This window comes from Varanus komodoensis, unplaced genomic scaffold (assembly GCF_004798865.1).
Source record: "Varanus komodoensis strain SLA01 unplaced genomic scaffold, ASM479886v1 scaffold56, whole genome shotgun sequence".
Taxonomy (NCBI): Eukaryota; Metazoa; Chordata; class Lepidosauria; order Squamata; family Varanidae; genus Varanus; species Varanus komodoensis.
This window is the reverse complement of record NW_025336169.1, coordinates 1698296-1724542: the sequence shown is the minus strand read 5'-3', so window position 1 is coordinate 1724542 and position 26247 is coordinate 1698296. Positions and strand designations below refer to the sequence as shown.

The 26247-nt window shown below is 48.9% G+C and overlaps 1 protein-coding gene across 4 annotated transcripts in view; it reads right to left on the bottom strand.

Annotated features, from left to right (window-relative positions):
- Window positions 1-10253, bottom strand: part of TBX5 (T-box transcription factor 5) — a 55102-nt gene extending 44849 nt beyond the window's left edge. The window contains exons 1-2 of one of the 4 annotated variants that reach the window (XM_044448945.1): window positions 10008-10253; window positions 1856-2032 (exon numbers count right to left, since the gene is read on the bottom strand). In XM_044448945.1, the coding sequence (XP_044304880.1) occupies window positions 1856-2005 (150 nt within the window). In that variant the 5' untranslated portion in view covers window positions 2006-2032; window positions 10008-10253. Of the gene's footprint in view, window positions 1-1855; window positions 2033-3904; window positions 4763-5699; window positions 6229-10007 lie in introns of those variants that run through there. The other 3 variants (XM_044448944.1, XM_044448948.1, XM_044448946.1) reach the window with 3 other exon arrangements.
- Between the last annotated feature and the right edge of the window lie 15994 nt (window positions 10254-26247).

Here is a 26247-nt window from a genome sequence, read left to right as displayed (position 1 = left end):
TGCAGGGCTGCTTATGAATTGCCGAACTATTTACCAAGGCTGAACACAAGGAAACATGCAAAGGAAAGGATGAAATGTACAGAACTCCGTGTGTAAAGTAAGACTTTTCATGGCATGGATGTCCAGAAAAGGGATGTCCAGAGAGTGAGAGATGAAAGGAAGCCACAATTCTGCTCTTTAGAAGGGAAGGCCTTACAAAACAAAACAAAAAACAAAACAAAACAAAACAAAACATGTTTGAATGTATCTAAGGGAATCCTTCCCTCCAGGCATTTCGGGCGTGGATTGGTGTGTCACTATCTACCACTATATTAAAATAGCAATAATAATAATTTAAAATCCTGCAATGCATTCTATTTTAGAGGGGCAGGAGCTGCTTGAATGTATGTCTCCAGCCAAACAGTTGAAATCAGGCAGGAGGCCAGTGGGACTGTTCACTGGCGAAGGAGCCAGAGAAGGAAAGAAACGCCTTTTATTTTTCCCAACCATGCCAAGAAGATGTGTTTTTGTCATAATGAAGACGGCGGCAGGGGGAGGGGAGAGGATCGGTTTCTCCAGCCACTGGAGAACAGATGGTGGGGCATTGTAAGAAAGAATAAACCTGGAAGTTCAAGGCAGAAAAAGACCAAGGGGTAGAAGGCCTTGAAATACAGGGGAAAAGGCAAATGCTTGTGTAGGTTTTTATTCTGAAAGTCCTTTTTTGTTTTCTTTCTGCACCATTAAGACATTAAAGATGCTTCGGGCTACAATGCGACACACTTGCATGGGGAAGCCTTATTTAACTCCGTGGATACACTTCGCAGCAGTTGAGCACAGGACGAGGCTGTTATTCTGTATTTACAAGTGTCTCTTGGTCACGTGAGAAGCATGCAAACATCCCAAAGGAGGTCCTCAGGATTTCATAAACCCACCTTAAAGTCCCCTGGATTTTTAAACACCCTCTTCTAGAATGCAAATCAGCATAATGAGAGTGGCCTATTTTGTGCATGTCAAACCACCTTGAGGTTTTGACCGTAGCCAGCAATGCGTGTCTGCTCAGAAGTGCCATGGGATCTATTCCAGCTCAATACAAAGAGGAATGCAGCGCCAGGTAGTGGGGACAGATCCTGCAATGTCCTTTCTCTCAGGATGAAGTCATGGGAAATACACCAGAAGAAAATTCCATTTCATTTAGCAACCGGGTCTGCTATAATTAGGCAATGCCAGTCCATCCAAACGACACCCCTGACACCCCCTTTCAAAATATAAATAATGGGGGTGCCTTTTGATGGTGACTCCTGGGAGGAAGGCCTTCATTTGAGTCAGTACCAAATACGTACTTTCATCAGTTTAGATTTTGGGCTACATTGCCTGGGGGCGGGGGTTGCTGGGGGCTTGGCTTGATCTCCCTTCTTCCAAAACGTGGCCTGCCATCCCTGCTGCTTTTTGCGGGGGGGGGGGGGACGCTCCCGTTCATTCGGCCAAGCCGTACCATAACAAAAACCACCCATAAAACTTGCCCCACCGAAACAACCACTCACACAAATATCATCTCTGCTCAGAATCCATTGCTCATCCCTGCAGACATGACTACCAATTTATTAAGAGTGCAACCCTGTTTAATGTTCTGAGAGCGGAAAAATACGGTACAACTCCCAGCAAAGAAGGGGCTGTAAGATAATTTTTTTGTGTACCTAAACGTGTCCAGAACTGCACCCTAATTCTTTATTTCCCGCGGTTAGTTCCCCCTGATTTTTCTCTTTCCCCAGGTTTGGGCTGATAAGTGGAGAATTAACATAAATGGTTAGGTTTCCTTGCCTTCACCTTGGACACCTCCGCCCGGCCCCGCCCCAGCCCGCGCCCAAAGAGGGCTTACCTGTTGCGTGAAGGCAGCCTGGGGCGAGGAGGGCTGCTTGCTGCTGGCTCCCCCCAGCTGCCCCTCGGCCTTGCCTTCGCTCGCCAGTTCCTTGCTGTCGGGATCTACCGGCGTGGCTGGGAGCCCGAAGCCTTCTTCAGAATCTGCCATGTTCCAGGCCGCGGACCCCCCTGCTGCCTGGACAATGCAAGAGAAATGCAGGTGGGGGTAGGCCATGGGGCGCACTTGACCATGTAATGCATGCACAATCCCACACTGCAGGCGCCCCCCACCCCCCCCGGCCCGGCGCACCCCCCCCCCCCTCCCTTTTCCCCCCCCCCCCCCCGAAGCCTGGAGACGCTCGGAGAAGCTCACTCGTGCGGACACACGTCCGCAGGGCCGGATCAGGAGGAGACGGTGGGTCTCCATCAAGGCCTTACCGTGGGACACAACGAGCCGTGCCCCCCGCCCCACACTCCCAGCCACCGACCCTCCCTCTCCCCCACTTCGACCGAGTCACAGCTCTGAAGAACGCCGGCTGGACTGGGCCGAGGAGACCCGCTCACTTCCTTCGCCCTCTCCCGGCCTTTCTACCCTCCGCTGCTGCCGAAGAGCAGCGAGGCTTACTTTTAAGGAGGCTTATCTAAGATGGCACAGGGCGCCACAGACGCTGAAAAGTACAGTAATGTCTTTGCACGGCCAAGTCTCCCAGACACCAAAGTTCTCCGCATACCATTTTAATGGCGTACATTAAAAATGCTAAAATGCTTCCTCCTATTACTCCTGCACTACTACAAATAATGAAAATAATGTATATCAATGTGCATATACACATTATATGTATAATGTAATGTAATTCCTCATGTCTCCTAGCATGTGCATAAAAAGACCAAAGATGTTTTCATAAGGGACCGTCAATGCAGCTCCCTTATAGCTTTCTAGACCAACCAACCAACCAGAGGGCAGGCTGGTATCTTTGAAAATTTACTGGGGAGTAAATCTCGTTAGTCAGGCTGGTTTACTTCTGCGTTCACGTGCACAGGATCAGGCCTTTTCCACTGCGCTGAAGTCAGTGGGGTTTAAGGAAAATCATCATGTGTAGGATTGCAACCCAATCGTGTCACTCGTTTAGTTGGGTGACTTCTATATAGTCCTACGGAAAAGAAAGTCGCATAGTTTTCAAAGGGATTTTGTCCCGGATAATTGTACACGGGCTGGTAATTTAAGGCTCTCTCACTCTCTGTTATGTACATACACCCCAGGCTGTGTGTATGTACATAAATTTAAATGGATGTGTAAAATGCACACGATACCTTACACATGCACTGAAACATACAGCAAATATGGACATACACATGCAGAGAAATATTCATAAAATGCACACGCATGTGATATACTCAACATCAACACAGCAAGCAACTAAGATAATCATCCCCTAGCGCACCAACAACTGACCTCTGTTAGAAAGAACTTGTCACAACTATCTATTCTAGCGAAAACCCCCAGAAAGACTAAAGTTCCTTTCTCAGCCTTTCCACTGGAAGCAAGTTCCTAAACCAAGCCTGCTCTTTGAGTCCTTCATTGCTCCATCCCAAATGCCAAAGCCTTACCTTAAGCTGAAGGTACTTTATTTTTTAAGAAACCCCCCACAAATCCTATTTTTAAAAATAAATGGCATATTTTAAAAACAACCAAATGCTGCAGTCACATGTTCTGAAAAATGTCCCCAGTGTGGCAGAAAAATTATTTTCTTTAATAAACACAAGGCCACAAGAGAATAAAAAATCCACAAATAAAAGAATTGTTTGCTTTGTAACAAACCACCATAGCAAATGGCCTGAGAGTGATGGTGATATTAATCCAACAATAATAACAACCCTTGATTTGAATTTTGGATTCATAATAAATTGGGCTGCCAATGACTTTTGGCTTGAGAAAAAAAAACTTTTAAAAAAGCCTCTCCTAACAATCAAATATGAAATAATGGAAGAAAATCTGGCAGGCCCAGCCCCCCCCCCCAAAAAAAACCCTTACCCAAAAGCAAGCTTCCCTGAATTCAAGGGAACTTACTGCTTTGAGTTTACTTCAAAGTAAGCCTACATGAAGCAAAAGTTTAAACTTGCAAACTGATGCACGGATCTGTAGAAAGAACAAATTCAATGGAATTTTCTCCTGGGAAGCGTATAAGGTTGCCAAAAGTCTGCAGTCTTGACATGGGGAATAAACTCCATTCAAATCAATACAACCTATTTTCTGAGATCAGAAGTTGATTCTTAAAACCCGGTAACTTGAGGGAATTTGTCATTAAAAACTTTCAGATGCTTCTCCAGAAATTTCCCAGTGAAACAGAGACCGACCGGTTCATTTCTAAAGACAGACAATTCATGGAAATTTTTCATTGAAATAGTTGGGAAACATTTCGCGGCACTTGAAGCTGTAAGCAATAAGCTGTGACTGCCGTCCAAAAACTCTCTCCTACTGTACTTTTGGTTAAATTAGGAGAGCAAGCAGGATCAAACGGATGGGTAGAATAAATTTCCAGAATGTCATACCGTTGATCAAATATTTCGAACAATTCAACTGAGTTCAGCACTATCCACAAAGATAATGGAGGACTCAAATTAATTTTAATATCAAGGTTAATATTAAGAAGGTTATTAATATTATCATTAGTAGTATTCTTATCTTAGATCCGGGACCCTTCGGCTACTTTTGGCTGACATTAATGGAATTCCTTTCATAATACACTTTGGGAAAGAGAGGACTTGGCACCAAGGTAAAATAGAAGCGTCTTGAAATCCACCACGCCTCGAGAAGCACCCAGTCCCCTACAAGTCGAAGTCGATGCGATTTACTCGCGAGGAAACGTGGTTGCGAAATCCGGGCTGCAGAGGTTATTTCAAAGAGATGCTGCTGCTGCAGCTCCCCGCCCCCCCCCAGCAACTCAATCGGTGCCCCCCCATTCTCGGATATGTCGGTGCTTTCGAAGGCTCGTTAGCGGGAGGGGGCAGAAGGAGCTGCTGCTCTGGGGGAGGGGGCAGGGGCGGGAGGGGAAGGCTCCGTAGCCATTCCTCGGCAGGGGGCGAAGGGCCCCTCCCGCAGCCGAGAGCCCGCGTCTCCTCCAGGCCGTTTCAAAAGCTCCCCTTCGCTCGTCTTTCCTCCAACGCACAGCCCCCCCCCACCCCGGGAGGGTGCCCACTGGCGCCGAGGAAGCGAGGCGAGGCGAGGCGAGGCGGATCGCGAGCGGCAGCACCGAGGCGAGGCAGCGTTCGCCGCGCTCTTTTCGCCGCCCGCCTCGCGCTCGCCGTGACGCACAAGCCATGCAGGGAAGGAAGAGGGGGCGCGCATGCAAGAGCGGCAGATGAGCTGTGTGCGGGGGGGCTGGGGGGAGACCGCGAAGGGGCCCCCTGCTTTCCTTCTCCCTCCTCCGAGAGCTCTGGAGAGGCGATCCGCCTTGACAGAACCAGGCCGCGCGGCCGAGCCTGGATGGAAGACGCGGCCGGCCAGCGCGGCGCACAGGAACCGCGGCACGGCGCCGCCGGGCGCTGCGGGGAAGGCGGGGAGGCAAAGGGGGCCTGGGGCTGGCGTGTGGCCGGGAGCGCGCACAGCCCGAGGGGCGGGCGGGATCGCTCCCCGGAAAGCCGAGGTCGGCGGCCCCCGTGGCCTCTCTCTTCCGGACTTGAAAGCACGACGCGAGGCGGCGAGCGGATTGCCGGGGCCTTGTTCGCCAGACAAGTGGACTCCATCTCCGTTGTCTCCCTCACTCTTTCACACGCACACGCGTTGCGACTCCCCTTCCCATCAGCCCCGGGGTCGCCGCGGACTGCGCTCGGGGGCGCGCGCTCGGCGGAGGAGCTCCCTTTACCTTCTCCGTGCCTCGCTCCGGGGGGCTCTCACCGCATCCCCGTCGCCTCCGCGCTCACGGCGCCAGCCGCGGCGCGGTCGCGGCACCACCAGCCGCACGGGCAGCCATCTCCGCGCCTCGTTCTTGCTCGGCGGTGCCCAGACCGAGGCGCGTTCGTCAGGACGGCATCAAGGAAGTGTCAGAACGATGGGGACGCCCTCCCCGCGGGCCTGTCCTCTCCAAAAACTGCCCGGCTGCTCGCCCCTCTCCTCTCTCTCTCGCGCGCGGACTCAAGCCCCTCCAGTGCAGTTTTTGCTGAACATGCCAAGGCGAGGAAGCCCTCCGCCAGCCCCCCTCCGTCAAATGAGAGGGGCTTTGCGCGTCCGTCCGCCCCTTTTCCCGGACCGTACGAATCCCGAAGTCGCACGGGAACAAATCCGCAGCCGCAGCAGGAGAGGCAAAAGTTTGCGGGGCGGGCGAGGGAGGGGAGCGAGAGTCCCGCCGCCAGCCGCAGCAGGTTCGCTTGCTCGGCTCGGGCGGAGAGAGACTGAGCGAGCCAGAGCGCCCAGCCGAGGCGGGCAAAGCGGCTCGTCTCCAGGCGAGTGCGCTGATGCGAAGGCAGCTTAGCGGCTCGGCTCGGCTCGGCTGACCAACCAGCTGCGATGGTGCAACTGGAGGCTGTCGCTCGCTCGCTCGCTCCCCCTTCATCAAACCTCTCCTTCTCCAGCCTATTTTTCTTGAAGGCAAGCGAGGCACAAAGGCAGGATCGGCTCTCCCCCTCCCCTCTTTTCGTCCTCCCTCCTTTTCCTCGTCCCTCCCCTCCTATTCCCTCTCCTATCCATCTTTCCCCACCAGAAAGAAAAAAGTCAAAGCCTTCGAAATCTTCCCTTTCTCCCTCCCCTCCCGGCGCACTCTGGCAAGATCTTCGCTGTCTCTCCTTCCCGCTCCCCCCCCCCTTTTTTTTAATAGTTCGCTGTCCTAACACAAACCATACACCCAGGGCTTCCCGTCTCCAAGGCCCCCCGCCCTCGCTAACCCCACCCTTGCGGTGCTAGCACGCATCACGTCTCAGGGAACAAAAAAGGACCAGAGAGGGGGTGCGTTGTTGGGGTGGGGGGATTGCACCGCATCGCGGCGTTGTCCACTCTTCGGCTGGGGCTACGGAGAGCGAGAGAGGGGGCCGCGGGCCCACTTTCCTGCCTTTGGAGGCGACGGCGGATTTTCCCACAAAGTTTCTTTTCCAAGAAGAGGAATACGAATAATATTAATAATAACAGATCTCCCTCGCCCGCCCCCGCCACAACACACACGGGCCCTTTCTGCCGCCCTCTTATATATATAAACAGATGGAATAGGATGAATGCGCGCGCGCGCACACACACATTTATAAACACACGGTCCGAGGACAGGCTATACTCAAAATAATCAAGCCGTCAAGGCGCACCGACGATCTCAGTGTGTGTATTTTTCTAAAACCGGCTTTGGGTTCTCTGCCTCGAACTTTCCCTTTCCTCCTTCTCCTCCTTCTCCCCCCACCCCCGAACGTATTATTTCGAGGGTAAAGTTGAATAGGTCAAAGCAGGATAAACAACCCTTCTGTTGGTCCTGGAATCCGGAGGGAGCGGGGTTGGCGATGATCGCTTTTCTGTTTTTATTAGGAGGGGTTGCAATAAAGGAGGTGCCCCCCCCCCAAAGCTCTCGCGGGTTCTCGGTCCACCTTCTGCTTCTTTGTTTTGTTCTGAAAATGAACGTGAAGATAGCCGACCCCGCGATCCAGTCCAGCCCTACCGAGGAAGCCCAGGTGGTGCGGGGCGCGCAGGATCGCAGCCCCACCGTGCAGTCTGACGGAGCCCTGCCCAGCGAGAACCCTCTCCGGAAGGGAGCCCAGGTAGCTACGCCGGAAAAACCGGCGAGGTGTCTTGGAGCACCTAGAGACACCCACACCCATCTCCGTGGACCGGAGCCTGCTTCATCAGACGATAGATACAACTGGCCAGATCCACCCCAGGAGGTGATCCCACAGCACCGCTCCGAGCGCCACAAGCAGCTTTCCTGTGTTGAAACCAGGAGTGAGCCCGATTGAGTTCCATGGGATTCCTCCCAGGTAAGCATGTATATGATCCTGCTGCCCTGGGAAGCGAGTGGGTCCCCACTTGGGAGTAAACCCCCTTCAACTTCTTCTACTTCCGAGGAGACATTCCCCCAGGCGTGTGCTCTTCTCTTTATGCTCACACTCCAAATGCTTGCCAGTTCAACTGGTAAGGCTGTGGCGGACAGAAGGGGAGCAGAACCTCGTGGGAGACAGGCAGGCAATTCGCAATGGATCCGCAAAGGACTTCTGACTCCCAGCTTTTTATCAATCACAGCAATGCAATGACCTCCCTCACCCCAAATTAAATCAAGGACATGAAAAGAAAAGCTAGGCAGAATTTTCTTGCGCAGAAGTATGAGCTTTGTTCAGTTTGGGTATTCTAAAAGCCCTGGTTGATACTGTACACATGCGCTTTCTCTTTTGCAGCAGACTTTGATAAGTTGAATTGGGAGCTCTATCCCCAATTAAAATCCAAAATAGAAAATAAACAAAAATAATTCATCCACGATGAGCCTGGCAAGTCTGATGGCTCCTGAAGGGAGACACAAACTATGCTCGGAGAGCTTTTCAACTTGAGAAGGAAACCGGTCAAGTAAGAGCTCCCAGGCACGGATCTCTGCCGAGGGTCGATTGTTTGCACCCTTCTGCACTGATATGAGAAAACACAATGGCTTACACATACACACACACACACACACACACACTCCCCCCAGTTTATGCACCTTTTGCAGGGTTAGCACGCAATGCAATTCTCGTGCGCCATGTATCCCTACCTTATAGGCCACTCCCCTATTCCTCATATAGCTCAGAAGCTGGATCCACTCGTACAGCAGACGTGAATTTCTATATCTATATCCATACAATAATTGTGAATCTCTTTCTTTCCCCGACTCTGCACATAAATATTCCGTGCATCTGTCTATCTGCAGACACATGAACGCAACACGAATGGCTCGCTTCTTAGGCACAAAATGCACTCTCACGTCCATATAGGCTCTGTTTCAAGCCTAACAGCACACCCCTGTGCTCATTTACTCACAAGTAAGTCCCACTGTGGTCAGTGGGGCTTACCCCCAAGTATGTACAAGAGTGTGGAAAATTCCTGGAGCTTCATTCTGTCTTTGAAAGGCGAAAATCAACTACAGCACGAGAAAGAGGGCACTGGAAGCCATTCCATGAAATCCAGAAATGAACATAATAGCAATAGTAATAGTAATAATGTTAGAAACCAACCCAAAAATTTGACCTAATTAACCCGGAGTGACTGGGTTCGTGCATCTGAACTCAGCAGCATGATGCATTAACCACTCTGGCCAAGTTCAAACAACACGTGTTGTTGTGTTGTACGAACCTGGCTATTGCGCTCGAGGTATAGTCAGCCAGGTGGGCTACATTTTAGGCATGTACTGCTGAAATGCAACATTTCCCACCTGGCCGCCACAAAGGCAAACAGTCATGCGCCCAAAGGAGAGCTGACAGAGAAACAAAACCGGGTCCCTTCCTCTTTTTGCCTCGGCGAACACCAAGCAGACTCTGGCTAAGCAACGAGCAGGAAGTTTCTCCTTTGCCTTTCTGTTTCACTGCATTGTTCCTGCACCTTTTTTTTTTTTTCCAGCTTCTTCTGCCTTGGATTCTTATTCCTATTCTCATTTTGGAAAGTTCCTCAGTGCCTTTACGACTTTCCCTGTTTCCCCCTAACTTTGCCCAAAGTCTACAAGCTGTGAAGACACACATAATTGTGCCACCGAAAACGGATACTTGTATATCTGAATAAAAGTGTGTGCACATAGGTGAAGATTACTCTGGGGTCAATCACTGTCCCCCAGCTGGCGAGAAATAAAGTTGTGCCCCCTCCCCTCTTCTGTACTTACACGTACACACAGGTAATACACATACACAGTGTGTTTAAAATGCTCAAAGTTGGGGTTTGCTTAGGAGATTTGAAATTTCACAGAAGTTCTTCAACCAACCCCACCCACTCCCCTTCCCTGGAATCCGTCTGTAGCCACCACACAGTGAAAATTAAAAATTCCCCATGCCCCCCATCTCGATAGGACTCGAGCCCTGGCGGGAATCTCCCCCTCCGCCTTAAGCGAGAGCTTCCTTACGGCAGGATCGTGCCGATTCGGCGGCACTTCGCCCCCGGACCCATCTGCCGAACCGCGCTTGGAAACTCAGGCAGAAGCAAGCGAGCCCCAAGCCTCCCCGCCCCACGCCCGCTGAATGGACTCTCTCACCTTCTGAACCCCAAACCGGCTTCGCGAAGACCCGCAGGCGGGGGTTTCTTCTCCAGATCGGGGCAGCGCAGGATCCAGTCTGCGGACGTGTAGTGTGCGCGCGTGTGTGCAGGGGGGAGAGGACGCTGGGGTGGGGGAGGAAAATCTCCCGGCCGAGGCCTCCACAGTATCTGTCCAAGCGAGACGGGCTCCCGGCTAGAGAGCGGTTAGTGGTCTCCGGAAAATTAAATATTACTGTTTATGACCAGCCATACTCCAATAAAATAAAGCGGGTTCGAGGCGATCGCTCCTATCTCACCAGCGCCTGCACCTATAGGACAGGGAGACGTCACCGCACACGCAACCGGCCCCCTTTTGTCGTGGCCAAGCGCAGCAGGAATGGAAGGTTAATCTCCGTTCTTCTGCTTTAAAGCCCCATCCGTCAGTTTCCCCTTCGTCTTCTCCCCCCCGCCCCGCTCTTTTTGGCTGGGTGCAATGCAAAAGAATGCAGCCCTCGTGGAAGCAGCTGGGGGGGGGGGAGTCACGTGCAGGCGGGGAGACAGTGGGGAGACGGAGGGCCACAATTTAAAAAAATAATAAGCAGCAATCAGATTTCGCTGGACGAGAAACTATCAGACCGCGCGAGCGCCATTGCCACGGACTCAGACGGCCCGATCTTTGTGGCGCTTTGGCCTCCTTGCTTTGAGTTAGGAGGAATCCGGATCACCACGACCTGGAAGGGCGATCGACCCGGATCTGAGTTCTCAGGAGCCATCCCTCCCCCCCCCCCCCCCCCCCCCCCCCCCCCCCCCCTTTCCCCCCCCCCCCCATCGCTCCGATCCTGCCTTTCTCCTTCTCGGTTCCATATTTACTATAAGATGTGTGCAGGGAGTGTACTCGTGTATGATAGACGGGACAGGCGCGTGTGTGAACGGGCACGTAGGACGTTGAGACTGTGTGTGTCGCCCGTGCCTGCGTGTTTTCCGCGTCTGCACAGGAAGAGAGGGAGCAGTGACCCGACAGGAAACCAGGAAGGAGGTTCTTGATCCGGGATAGGTAAAGTCAGTTGTCAGGATTCATATAAGCAAGACAGATGAGCAGTTTCAAAGGACGGGTCTTGCCAAATGTTGCGGCTGCAGCCTCATCAGTGGCTGCGAGGTTAAGCGAATGCCGAGAGAGGCCATTTGGACTGTGGGGAAAGGACATTTCCTACGAAAAGGCGGCGGTGTGAGTGGGAACAACCTGAGCTCGTCCTCAGTGAAGAGGCCACGGGGCCTCAGGGTCCCACGTCTGCCGATCCAGCCTTTCCTTTCTACCCAGCACCTTTGCGTCTTTTGTTTGGTCAAGTGGAAGCGATTGTAAGTCTGAGCGGGCAGGTGAGTTAAATGTCTGGCAACACGTCGGATGCTCTGGTTTGTTGTCGCTTGAGGGGCAACTGCAAATCCGTGGCAGTGGTATGTCCATTGTGGTTTTCCCCATATCTGCCACATTCTTCATCTGCTCCCCCTCCTCGCACTCAAGTAAATAAATGGCATGAATGGAAGTTACTTCTACAGACTAATGGAGTAAGTTTCGTTACTAGCTGTGCTCTTAAAAGGAGCGATTCCTTGAAGGTAAACTGCATTTCGTGCAATCGACTGATTTACTACTGCGTTACCCTGGGTTGCAAATATCTTGGTTCAGGGCTCCTTTACTTACTCATTTATGGAAACGCAGCGGTGTTCTGAATGGGGAGCCTGGTAAGTCCCAACAATGGGAATAAGCGGGATATAAATGTAATAATAATAATAGTAATAGTAATAGTAATAGTAATAATAATAATAATAATCTTGCGACAGTTGGGAAGAGCAGCACGGTAAGCAAATGAAAGCCACTTTTCTTTCAGAAAGTTAGCTTTAGCTTCATAAAGGATAATTGCCCTGTTTAATGAGGATGGTCGGTTGATACTGTAGTGAATTTTCGACTGGGGTGTCTGCACTGTAGGAAATGTTCTTTAAGCTCGTTGTATAATATGATTTTTCCTTATGGCCGCTTTGGGGTGATGTAATTGCTCACCCTTTTTGAAAAGCGTTTCACTGGTATATCTGGCCTAGAGAAATGGAGTCCTGGTGAGCGAAGAGAAGACCGGTGCGGTGGGAAGAAGGGATGGGATAAGAAGACAGTGACTGCATCTCTTCAATGCCCCCTGTGATGGAGCGGCTTCTGGATCTAGGAGGAGGTGAGAGAGAGAAAAGGGACTCCCTTCCAGGACCTTGTAGGCACAAAACCTCTTCAGCTGCCTCCTTTCCCCCTGCAGGATCCGGAGACATTTGCCCTGCGCCAGCGGAGGGTTTTTGTGCTAGGGCAGGATTTGAATGAAGGCGTACAGAGTCTCTTTGAAACACTACTAGCAGACAGTACAGTAAATAAAAATGAAATATTTCGAGGCAGTGGGGATTTCTGCTATACGTAATATGCCAAAATACTGGCAGTGGGATAGGCGAAAATATGGACATTCGCTGCTTCTCAAGAGAGGGGGGCAGAGCGTGGCTCTCTGCAGGGATATGATCGTTTTCTCTGGCTTTCAAAAGCAAGGGCCGGTTTTTGGAACATTTAAAGGTTTTGTTTGGGTTTTTCCTGCTTTTTCCAGGTGTTGCAGAATACCATTGTAAATTAAAGAATTCCCCCCTTCCTGAGCCATGTTGTAAACATGTGCGGCACCACAACGGACATATAATCTGTGAGATGCAGTTCGTTACTTAATATCTGTATGGCTAAGGCTGTAACCCTATATTCACTTACCAAGGAGTAAGTCCCATTGAACTCATGGGGGTGTATTTCTGAGTAAATTTGCAAAGAATTGTACTAATGAAACCGACTTGAAATCCCCATTGAACTCGTAAAATATGTTTCTAGTTGCAATACTGGTTTACTCCTTCTCCTGAAAGAGCGAGAAAGAGGGAGAAATAGCTGTTCCACACCATACGCGAAAACAGACCCGCTACTTCTGTTCTTCTTTCTGAGCTATTCAGTACAATATACATGCACCACAACCATATCTCTGCATACTCATAAGTAAGTTTATCTGTTCTGTAGGATGTAATTCTTAGTGTGTTTAAGCAGGAAGCCTTTTGAATAAAAACTTTCAGGCCATTGCAAAATTTTGGCTGATATACCGATTTTACTATTTCCATCGCTTTCCATCTAACAAACAAAATGACTGCCTGCAATTAATATGAATGTACATGTTTTCCCCCAGTTGGGATTTTATGGATGGTAATCAAGTGTCTCCCTTAGGAAATCGCATCTGTGTCCATGCATGTGTGTATATAAGGGTGAGCATTAAACCTGAATAAAATGAAGCTTGTTTCTCCAAATGCTGTGCTTGGGTTGCATTTTATTAATTTGCTATTTGAAATAACCCTATATTGCTTTCCTGGATTTTTAAAAGTAACAGATTAGTTACCAATAAAGTTAAAAGAGAATATAGTTGTTTTATATTTTGATCCCCCCTACCAAAGAAAAAGAAGAGAAAGAAAGGAAATTGCAAGAGTGAAGAGTAATCTGGAAGGCAGACTACAGAACAAATGATTGAAATATTTTTTAAAAATAAATGAAGTAGCCCCAGGAAAAATATACCCTTTCTTTGCTCTGCCTCTGCTCTGAAATATATATTTCAGAAGCAAATGCCTCAAGAAAACCAAAGTGAAGCTATCCAGTAAGAGAGTAGTTTTCCTTCTTCCAGGCCAGATTGCTTTGCATATTTATTCGGGAGCCAGCTTCCCTGAATTTAATGAGGCTTACTTCTAAGTAAATGCACACGATTAAATTCCTTACTCCTTTGGTCCCTTTTCACCTCATCCATACTTGCCTACTCTGCATTTTTTAAATGGTTCCCCCCATCTTCTTCCAAAGTTGCTAATCTATTGCACTGGATTCCATTGGACTTACTTCTAAGTGGATCAGACTTTATGCACCACAATAAACTAAGTCACTAAATCAAAAGACCCCTGGTAGGGTCTATAGGATTTGCATCCTAACATTATACCTGCTATTGCTCTTGGTTGGAGTTGTTTTGTGTTTAAGCAAAGGGACTCTTTTCCCAGTAAAACAGGATTGCTGGGTACGTGCAATGGGCATTTCCTACGAAATACTTACTGTCTTTAATTACTGGGATGACATTCCGCCTACTGGATGAATGGGCAGAGAGAAAAGCAGAAAATCCAACCTCAGATTCTTGGAAGCAGTCTACGCATGCTGAGTTTTCTGTCTGTCTATTGCAGGATTTAGGAGGAAAAACCATTCCTGCGAAATAGGTAGAGACATCTAAGGAAGTGCCATTAGCGTGGATCCCTAGGCTGAAAATCTCACCTTTGAACATTAGAGATGCAAAATAGGGACAGAAAGTTTGTCTAATAGAAGGGGGCACCCCATCTATTAAAACTGGCGGGAAGATTACGGATTAAGTCAACATACAGTGGTTTGTACCTTCTATTTATATCACAGCTCTCCTAGGTTTGCTTCCGAAGCTTCCAACAACAATAAAATAAAATAAACTATGTTAAAAAGAATTGGCAAAGAGCATTCCTTCTTTCGATAACCTCAGACTCTGGATTGCCTCTTGCCGAAAAGGCTAAACAAATTTGGACTATCCTTTTGACGTCGGGTTTTGATATTTCACCTAGTATTCCAACTCATCTCCCAGACAGAGAGAATGCAATCAAAATGTTTATGGGAAAGGATTGGAAACTTAACTAACATTGAGAAAAATCTCCAGTGGTAATACAAGAAATTTATATATAAGTCCTGCCTTGAAAAACTAAAAGAATACAAGAAAACTAAAAAAGTGAAGAAAGGAAAATCGAGGGGACAATCTCCTCTCCTGTTCAAGCAATTTTCTTCTGCCTAGAATCCACTAATTAAAGTCCCACTATTTAACTGACAATTTTTACACAAGTGCTTCCATGCACAGCCCTTAAAGATGGAGGGATTTTCTATTTGCACTATAAAGCGAAACAAGACCCGTGGATTTCAAGAAAATTTACCTCTAAGCAAATGCACAAAAGACGTTCAAGCAAGTTACTCTCCCGCACCTCCACGCCGTCTTTCCTCCTAGGATCCTACATATCTTTTCTTGAACTACTGAACCGGGCGGACAAAATTTCGGGCTGCTCAGAAACTCTGCTGGAGCAGCAAGTCCAGCATTCCTCCACAGCGAGTTCTCTGGTGCATACTCTCCAGCGGCCGGTATGACCGCAGTTTTCTTACTTGAAAATAAGCTTTCTTCAAACCATCGTGACCAAGAACTGCTTTTTAAACTCCCTTCAGACTTTCACGTATAATCTTTATGGGGAAACAGTCAGGGTTCCACCAGGCTGTGATTGGAGGCGATGCACGGTGAAACGCTCAATGGGGTTGACTCTCAGATAGATAGAGAGAGGAACGCACTCTTCAGGACAGCCGCGCACATGTTTAGGATCACTCTGCGCCCCCTCCTGAAATCAACAGGATTTGATTCCAAAGGCTCTGCGCCCTTATTGTACTGATATTTATGATTTAGTGTCTTGGTTCAAAAGGAAGCTCCAAGATGCAGTGGCTCGCCCCCAGAGCAGAGATGGACTGTTAAGTCCCTCGCCTAACTAGCTGGATCTAAGCCAACCTTTTGTTGGTCGGGTTGTTTTCATTGCGGTTTGCAGGTCTCTCCAAATTTACTAGGGCTGCTCGATGCGAGTTGCCCTTGGAAGTGACCTACATTCTGCAGAGCAAACGAAGTTGCTCGTTCCCTTCTTGTCCCCGACTTTCCTCCCCCAAAATCATGCCTGCCCCGAACATCCCCAAGCAAAAGTTTTGACAAAACAACACAGAACAGAACTGGGCTGCTCTGGAACGGAAGCAAGGATGGCTTGATCCTTCTCCTTGTCTAGATTCACAGGTGGACATAATTTAAAAGCAGACCTCCAAATGCTAAATTATGAACTATATGGGGTGGTTCAGATGCTTTTTATTTTTCTTACATGAAAACCCATTTTGTATGTGTATGCGTGTTTTCCCATCTTCTTGCAGTCCATTAATCTCTTCCTCCATCCAAAGTTTGTACGAAATTGAACCCCAAGCAGGCCAGACGAGGAAGGCCTGGGCTTTAGAAAGGACGGATTGTATTTACTTGAGAGAGAGAGCGAGCGAGCGCGCATGCTTTTTCAGACGGAGCGAGCTACGCTTTTGGACCTGCTCCATGTGGAGAGGGGTAAAAATGAGCAATTTGGAAGGATCCCTCCTCCAGTGCTCTGGGGTCTTCGCTGAAGGGGCGGAGGGTCGCTCAATTTACTGGAACGCTGCAAAAAATAACCCCAAGCTCAGCTGCAGGGGGAGAGTGCTTGCGCCCTCGTGTTTTAGAGGGCAGAACCAACTGGAAGGGGCAACGCAGACATCCGTTGAAATGCCCCGGCCAGCGGTTTTGTCCTCCTCGCTTTCATTTTTACTCTAGAGTAGATTCAGCCACCACCCCCCCCCCTCGTCCTAGAACTTCACTGTGGGACATTTTAAGATCCGGATCATTCCTCCTTTCGCGCCACCTATTCTACATTAGAAAATATGATAATGCATTTGTTGAAATATGACCAGAGATCTCTGTTTCGGCCCTACGACTATAATAGTTTGGGCTAAAAGGAAACACGGGAGCTTTTTTCTCTCCCCCCCCCCCGCACCCTGGAATTTGATTCTCCAAAGGTGAGGGCTACTTCTCTGAACTCTCTGGGGGCACAGCTGCGGGGATATTTCCCTGAAATCGGACAACTAGCATTTCAGGGAGACAGATTCAGCCTAATGAATGTGCTGCAGGGGAATTGGTCGGATTCAGTCCCCGAGGAGGAATTCAGGCATGCTTTCTGGCCTGCGTCTTAAAAGTGGCACAACCAAGGGAAAGCCAACCATCTGTACTGCTCGGAACTTTCGGGTTAATTGCCATTTCTTGTCTGTAGTAAGGGCTCCTCACAGCCCCTCTGCAAACCCAGCACTGGGAGTCCATGGAAGAGGCGCAGAGCAAGCTTCTTCCAACTGAGGGACCTCTAGATATCGAGGAGTGCTGCTCCCATTGTCCATGCTGGCTAAGGATGATATGAGTTGTAGTCCAGCACCAGGTTGGAGAAGGCTGTAGGTCAAGGACCACTCTGTAACTTGTTGTGATTTGATACTCTGCTAATAAGGGGTATTTATCAATCTAAGAAGTCCAGTCTTTACGTAAGCCCCATTGAACGCAATGAGACTTCTGAATAAATATACATAAAATTAGGCTGTGCTTCTCTTTAACAAGGCTCCGGGCCCAAAGGAATCCACCAGTCCTCCGTCTGCCCATATTTCATTTTCACTCAGCATTTCCATAGCTTCTAGATGTGCACTGGACCAAAGAAACTGAATATAGTTCGAGCAATGTTTGCATTTCTTGAACTGTCCACTCCCTAACCAAAAAAAAAAAAAAAAAAAAAAAGTGTCAGCTTTCCAATGGCACTGGTCTCTTCAGCCTCCTGGACCATTCATTCTGGTCGCCAAAGAGTTCTGCTTAACTCAGAAGCCTGTCCAGAGGGCAAATAAGGATCTTCTGCTAATAATAAGAAAGAAAGTGTAATAAAGATGACACCTTGTTTCATTTTAAGTCAGCTGTGCACTGGGCTGCCTCGGAGCTACATTTGGAAATAAAAATGAAATCATTTCCCAGGCTAAAATCTCCTCCTCTCCTTACACTCTTTCTTAATCAATTGCTTAATGGAAAAGGGCACGGCTGAGGACGCCAAAATAGCTGTGCTAATCTCCAATGGCTAAACATCATGTCAGTCCATGTCTGACCTCCACCTAAAAGGGAAAACAAACCAAGATAAGCCCCCTCCCCAAAGATGCAGGAGAAGGGGTGTAGCTGTGGTGCCCCCTTTCCTTTCGAGCACGTGATTGCCCTCGTAATGACTTCGGGGGGCCAGTGAATGGATTGCAACCACCACTCTTGCAATAATTCAGTTCAAAAGAGGGAACACCTGAACATGTGTGTCCATTTCTCTCTTTCATAAACTGCCCGGAATGGCAGCCCTTGCTGAAAGCATCTTGCCACTAAAGTGTTGCTTCACTTCACTTTTACCCCCCCCCCCCCGCTTTACCTCCCCAGCTTCTCTCGCCTGCCTCGTCTGCTGGTGACTTTGACGCTGTAAAGCCCCTAGGGGCAGAGACCTATCCTCTTGCTTAATCCTCTAAAGCAACAAACTACGCTGAATAAATATTCTTATTACCACACATTTCTATGTTGCCTTTATCTCCCTTGGGAAGCTCCATCGCTGGTTTGCATAGCGTCATTTTATTCTCACAACAATGACCCTGCGAGGTAGATTAGGCTGGGAATGAGTGACCGGCTGAAAGTCCCCAGTGCGCTTCTTGGCCACATGGTCTCATGGGTCCTCAGTCCAATTCTCTATCACACCAGACTGGCCTTACGAGATATGATGTTACTCTGAGAGGAAAAAGCAGGCCAGTGTGGTCTCCCACATGTGCAAGGTCCACCTTCATGGGTTGGTCATCATAGGTAGAACATTTGAATCGCCTCACATCTATCTGTTGAGCCAAGGAACTCAGATCTGCTGCCAAACCATGGGTGATGGAGATGAGCGTATGAACATAGCTCTGGAATTATGGACGTGTCTTTCACATTTTTCCATTGGATTGGGGACCTGGGAGTCCTAGCCCTCTCTGCCAGGGTGGTCACTGAGTGAACCATTTATTTATGATAATTCATAATGGGAATAAAGAATAATGAATACATCAGTTCCTCCCTGATCACAGTTTCCAGCATTGAATCTACTTCTTCAAGGTACAGCCAACTTCACCCATCAGCTCAATGACTCTCATGTTTGCAACAGCTTTGATATTTTTGCTAATACATACAAATTACCACTGCAATCCTGCCTTAATTTGTTCCTTCCAGATGCTTTAGGGTTACAACTCACAGAATTCCTGCCCGTTGCCTGGCGTGATGGAAGCTGAACTGCAAAACAACTGGATGGTACCAGATTGGGGGAAGCTGATAGAGCGACCTGGAATGTCCTGGCCTGCAACTTTCATCAGCCCCAGTCAGGATGGCCAATGAAGAAGAATGATGGAAGTTGTAGGCCAAAACTCGGAGAGAAAAAGTTGCCCATCCAGCTTGTCTACACAGTCCAGGCACTTGCTTGGGAATAAAGACTATTGAACTCAAAGAAACTTAGTCCTGAGTAGACACGCATAGGATTGCACTGTGTCAAACAGCCAGTTTACAAACGTGGGGTTTACTTGCAAGCAAAGATGTTATATAGGAAGAGGCTACAAACTTCCCCATCAGTGACGTTATAATTCCAACGAGGTTTTCCCAAAAGGGCTTCCAAAAGGGTTTTGCCCCAAGTATTTAGGACAGGGGATTACAAGGCTGTTCTAAATGAGCTTAACATTGCAGGAAGTTCCTTGAGCAGCCTGGCTGTCTTCCAAATAGGCAAGCATGGGACCAGCGTGTCAATTCAATCCCAGGATTCATCTGTGGGGCGTCCACACATGAGCTGTTTCCCATCCCTACCACCTCTGGGTACAGCCAATCATCATTATCTCTGAAGAAATCAGATGGGAAACAAAACACTAACATACTGGACCAGGAAGGTCTGGATACTTGGAAAGATAGTTTATAAAAATGGGGGGGGGGGGGACAAGCACACACACCTTTCCTTTCTTTTATTAACATCTCCTGAATGTTTCAGATCAGTCCGACACTTTAGAAACATTCCCGACTATAAACTGTTATTGTTATTATTCATGGGAGTGTGGTGGAGGCAATCCACTTGCCTCGCTTACGTATTTTCAAAATATCATCTGCTCTCTGGGATATATGATTACATTTACCCTGCTATCAGTTGAAAACAAGAACTGTAAAGGGAGGTTGGAGATAAGATAAAATAACCCAGAACGAGAAAGTAAGTGTGGGTGTGCATTCACATGTACGCACTTCTCTATGACTCTTTTTGCTCCTGAAGTCTCAATCCATGAGAAAGAGCCCTCGGTGGAGCGGCTGAATGAAGTGGGAAACCAGAGCAGCCAAAACGCTAAGCAAAGCAGAGACTCAGAGACACAAAACACCAACCGGCCTAAAAGCAGGCAGGCAGGCAGAGCAGATGTTCCAGTTAGAACCAGGACATGGACTTCTGTGCACATTTCTCGGGAAGTAGATGCCATTGAGCAGAGCGGGGCTTACTTCCAAGTAAACATATATAGGATTGCACTGTCTGTTTATTCATTTCATTTCATTTCATTTCTAGACTGCCCCACAGCTGAAGCTCTTTATCCTGTAGGAATGGTTTCTTGAGCCTTCCCAGCCTGGTACCCTCTGGACAGGGGATGATGGGAGTTGTAGGCCAATGATTCTGGAGGGTGCATGACATAAAAGCTGAAAATACAGGTAGTGATGGAACGAATCTTGCCAGGATTAGCAAGAGTACCGAGCAGAGGGCTCTAGCTGAGCATCACAAGTCCTGCTCAGAGGTTTTATTATAGTAAGGGTACAGACATATTACTAATATATGCATAGAAATAAAGGAAGTCACGTTATTTGAAAAGGAGAAAATTAAGCATATGCTCCAGGAGAACCAAGACTGCTTGGCTGGATCACCTCTGACTCCCCACCCCTCCGCTCAAAGAAGAGAACCCCAGTGAGAGAAAGGCCTTTCTAAGAAAGCGAAATGATTTGCTGCAGTGGGTGCTTAAAGCAGGATTCCCATAACACTCGGGCAGCCAGTGGAGGAATTTAACCTCAGCCACACCGGGAATGGGCTGGGCAATAGGCTTACTGAGAAGTAAGTCCCATGGTGGTAAACGAGTGCACCTTAATTGAGGATTGTGTTTGAGCTTGCAGGTTTTCATGCATTTGCCTGCAAGACTCAGACTGCTAACAGGGTGGTCACACGTGGCAGCTGAAGGCTGCAATTTCCACACATGCATATCAAGGTGCCAGTTCTACTAAATTCAACAACACTTACTTCGAAACTGACTGTGCACACAAGGAGCTTTTAATTCACTTGGTATTTGCTGCCTTGAGAGGTAAGATGTAAATTTAATATATAACTGTACATTTCCATTGGTAGGTACAGGAATTTGTTTTGAAAGAATTGTAGCTTTAAAAATAGAATAAATAAAACCAAGAAGCAAAGTGATTCTAGTTTCCAAGCGCATTTAGGGAAAAATATTTTCATGGCATCCGAGATATGACTATTCAGATGTCCCCCTGAACCTGAGGCTTTCTCTTAGGTCTGTGCGTCTGTGATTGCAGCCTAAGGCATCCAGAACCAACAGCCGAAGTGAAGCTGTCTACTCAGGAGTAACTTCTAGTCAATGTAAGGACTTACAGTGCAATCCTAAGCATGTCAGCTCAGAAGCATGTCCCAGAGAGCTTCAGGAGACTTACTCCTAGGAAAAGCGTGCATTGGATTGTGGCCTAAATCCCAGGTAAGAATTCCTAAACCAGGAATGCAAGCACTTCTTGCCAAAAGGATATTTATTTGAAGGAATATGGAACTGTAAAAGAAGGCAGGGACCATATCAAATTGCATGCAGTTACTTCCGAGGAGTTCAACTATAGCCAGTCATCATCTCCAGCGGTGCAATAATTTGATGCTTGATCTGCAAATATAACCAGAACTGAAGGCCTTGCTTACATTTTCCTTTTTCCACTACTGCTCCTACATCCCTGTATTTGCACATTATTTCTGAATATATCGAAGGCCCGGATCCCTAAGAAGGGACTCACTGAAATGCACAAGAACCACTCATTTCAAGAGGTTCGTGCTCAACTGCTTTGATGTCCGTGTGTTGCCAGTGTGTTGTGGTTATATTTTTTTTAAGGTTTGCCCCTTGCTAAGCCGCCAAGAGACCTTGACAGACTGGAGATGTACTCAATGAAAAATAACGCATGGATGAATGAGTCTGGCTTAAAACCTTAGGCTGAGCTTTTAAACCTTACTGTGCGTTCCCTTTGCTAGTATCTTGTTGCGCTTTTCCCAGCTGATCTCTTCTAAAATTTTTACAACTGCACCTGGCCTTCTGAGAATATTTGTCCGATCTGCACCACGAATCTGTCCCTTCATTTTTCATCTGTGTGAATCTTACTCACACTTCAAATGAGTAAGCAATCATGCATCTAGACCCCTCCAAAAAAAAGGGGGAGTCAAAAACTCTGTTGCGGGAAAGGCCCAAAGCCATACGCACCACAGTTTCCGTGGTTCTGAAAAGTTCTGTCTTGCGTGGGTTTCGTTATTAATACTTCTGCTCAGAAGGAAATTCCTCAACAGTTAAGAGCGGTAGAATCGCACGAAAAGCGTCCTCGCAGTATAACGGGTTGGGGTGCCCAGATCTCTGGTGGTTGGGTGAGTTTTTGCTGCTGGTTTTTTAATGGTTCAGTGGAACAAGACGGAACACATGTTAGTTTAAGCAGGTTCATTGAAACACAGTAAATCAAAGTTTACGACTTCAGCAGGAAATGCTGGCTAAATGAGGGGGTGAGGAGAATCCCCCCTCGCCAGTTGGGATGTGTGTGTCCCCCCCCCCCCCCCCGCAACTCTGGCCGCCTTTTCTCTTCTCCCTCCAGCACCTCGAGGATTAAACGTCTTGGAGGCCCTACCCAGCCGGTAGGGTGTTATCCATCAGTTGTCTCTGAGTTCGGGGCACATCAGGAAAAATTTAATCACTAGAAACCAGACGCAACTTGAAAGGGAAATCGCCGTTTCCCTCCCCCGCGCAACACCCCCCCGCAAAAAACTCTTGTCCCGCAACGACCGCCGCTTTTCGCCAGCCGGGAAAGGAGCGCACGGGCGGAGATGCGAGCAGGGCGCGGAGACTTCCCCCCTCCCGCCTCCAGAGAAACGCATGCAAACGCCTCCGAAGAACTGCCGACTCCTTCAGCCTGACCAATGGCCGACGCTGCCCTCCATCTGCTTACAAGAAGAAAATCATCGCGGGAGCTTTGCTGGAGGGCCGGGGTCCCATACCTTGGTGGGAAAGCACCTCGGAGGCCACGCAGGACCCCAGGAAGATTTCGCGCAGCTCCCGAAATCGCTTCTTTTTCTCCTCGGTCCCCAAACCCCCGTTCAGTTCCCAGGTATATCCCAAGAGCCAAAAAGAGCTTCCAGGATCGCTGCACGCGCTTTCCAGCCAGGTGCGCCTTGAACTTGGCCGCCTTCTCCCTCCACCGCGCACCCCACGGGCAGGGGCGAGTGAAAGCAGCCCGCCCCGGGAAAGGGGGACCCCTCCAGCCCCCCCGCACGCTTCCTTTTCTTTCGATCTGGCGCATCGGCAAGGAAAGCAGCGCGCTTTCCTGGAAAATTTACACGGCCGCTTCGCCTACGCCCCGCACCCAGAAGCGCCACCACCCCATCCCGGAGTAAAGGAAGGGGCGAGCGAACTTGCTGTAGGGCCCGTGGAAACGCCGCTGAAATCGGTGCGCTTCGGGCGCCTCGTGCCTGCAGTCTCGGCCGCGTCCAGACGACCCAAGCACCGATTTCCGTGGGGCGGGAGTGAGCCCCGTACACACCCCACGGCGCAGTTCGCTGGGGTTGCTTACACCCTGCGATCCGATTCTCCTCCGGGGCACGGTCGACTCCATCCCATGCACGCCCACGCCAATGTTAGTTTCACAGAGGTCACTGGAGCTTACTCCTGAGTAATCACGGAGTAAATATGTCGGCTCCGGCTCACCAAAAGCAATGCGTCGACTGGCCTTTAGAGTCGCCACCAGATTCTTTGCGGGGTATCTAGAATCCGCCTTCCTTTGAGTAGATTCATTGAAACAACCGCGTCTTCAGTGGCGCACTCAAGTTTCATTCTTTGCAGCGGGTCTACTCAGAGCAGGACTAAACACTGTGTGTGCGCTGAGGGGGGGGGGGGGGGGGTTTGGGGAGGGGAGGGGAGGGGAGGGGAGCTTGCAGTAAACAGACGAGACTCATCCAATTGTCCGGGGCAGCCTCTCGTCAAGGCTGGGCCGGGCTTAACGGGCCAGAGGCGCATAAGGGGCGCAGACGGGTCCTTTGCGAGACTTTTAAACACTGGACACTCCTCCCTTACCCCGCGCCGCCTTCTGGCTCCCGGATTCCCCCAAGCGCAAATCAACCTACCTACCGGGCCAAGACCTCTCTCTGTCCCCTGGGTTCCCTTCATGGAAGCGCTTGTGCTGGCTTAAAGTCACCGGGATCCACTTCCGCAGAACTCCTGCAGGATCCAGGGGGTGGTTTGTTCAAATGTGCAGCCACACCTGAACGGAGCCCAAAGCCATTCTCTGACTGGTCAATTGCCACCACCCAGATCACAGGTACCTGGATACAATATTCTGTAGGACTGCGGCCAGCAGAGGGAAAAATCCGAACACTCGCCTTTTAAAATGTGTTTGCATTTCATTTAGAATTGCTGCATGTAATGGTAGCCATTTAATTGTACCATTATACTATATACCTATTGGATCCCCTGAATTAAGCTTTGTTTTGTTTAAAGGTTGCTGCTTTGCATGGATTTAGGGTGGCTCCTGCCATGTAACCCTTAAGCATATGTGCAGCATGCGTGTATTTACTGGCCAGCTAGTTCCTTCCACTTCTTTGAAGCATATTAACAGATGTATTATTATTAATAAGAATTTGCCTATAAAATGAAAATTGCACTGATGGTTAATTGAAATGTTTTACTGGAAATTTGGAACCAGTAGGTTGGGGTGGGAAAGGACTGAAGGCTGGTGGCAAGGGAGTGGGGAAGCAGCCAGTGGGAAGTTCTCCTGCACAAGCTGTACGGAAGGTGCTCTTGTGTGGGTCCCAGGACCTTGTTCGTGGCTTGCTATTGTGGAATAATGGATTTGGTTTGCTTTTTTAAAGCCCATAGTCAGAACCTGAATGACTCAATTCACCATTGTCTCATGAAATCAGTGGCATTTAGGATGGGCATGCACCAAACACCCAAAGTGTTTCATACAACAGCCCTATAAGGTAGACAGGACGGTATTAAGCTTTCATCCCAGTATCACACACACAGGACTAGAATCTGCCCAAGGCAACCTGTGGAATTCATTACAATGGAGGTGATCTTTGAACGGGTGTGTGTATTTGTGGGCGTATGTATGTTATTGATCATGTCATAGATTCATAGCCCTGCATTTCCTCCAAGGCAGCCTACAATATTTCCCTTCTATTTAAGAATGTAAGAGCAGTCCTGCTGGATCAGACTGACAGTCCGGAACTCCGTCACACGATGGCCTGCCTGCCAGCCGGCCTGCCTGCCTCCGAGGACTCTGGTAGTTATGCAGGTAAGCAAACACTGTGATTGCTCCAGAATTAGCCAGTGATGCTAAGAGATGAGCAAAGTCACCGACTCTCCTCTGTCTGGTTGCCCAGTGCTCTCTCTGCTTCTCACACCAGAACCCTAACCCCCTTCCGCACCTTTTCCAATTAGCAGTGGAACTTCAGAAGCAATTGTAGTTTGGCTCCCATTCTCTGATTCCCAAACTTTGGAAGGGAGGCAAAGCCAGAACAAGGGGCATTCCGACTGCAACAAATGGAAAACCTGGAAATGCCAAACCAACCCTCAGTTCTTGGGAGCCAGTCCCGCTGGATGCTGCATGGAAGGAGCCAGGCGGTATCAAAAGGCCTTCTTTGGAGGGCTGCCGCTGACATTTGCCAGAAATTCAGAAATGGAATCCAAGCTCAAAAAATATACCTTCCTGCCTACTAGAGAAGACCATCATGCTAGGGGAAGTCGGAGAAGGAGGAGGAGGAGGAGGAGGAGGAGGAAGTAGCCCCAAATATGAGCTAGATGGACTGTAAGGAAGCCATAGCTTTGAATTTACAAGAGCTGAGCAGGGCTGTCATGGATGGGACATTAATTCATAGGATCGCCATCAGCTGGAGATGACTCAGAGGCACACAACCACAGCTTCACCTTCTACATCTAGCATCATATTAATATTGCGTGCACTCTCTCGCTTTCTTTCTGCAGGGGTTTCTGCAAAGTTTGAGGGGGAACTCAAAGATTGCAACCCTGTGGAAACCTGGGGACCTGCAACCTGTGCAACCTGGGGAAAAGATCGTCCGTGCCCCACGGTGATTAAGCTTTCCCCTTCCACTGGTTCAACCTGCTCTGGAGGATGCAGCCTCTGCTGGGTGGTTTATACCCACATCTTTCCAAGGGAAAGCCTCCACTCTGGTTCTAAATTGGTTCTACATACCGATCATCAGCGGGACGTTGCCGGAACACCACGTAC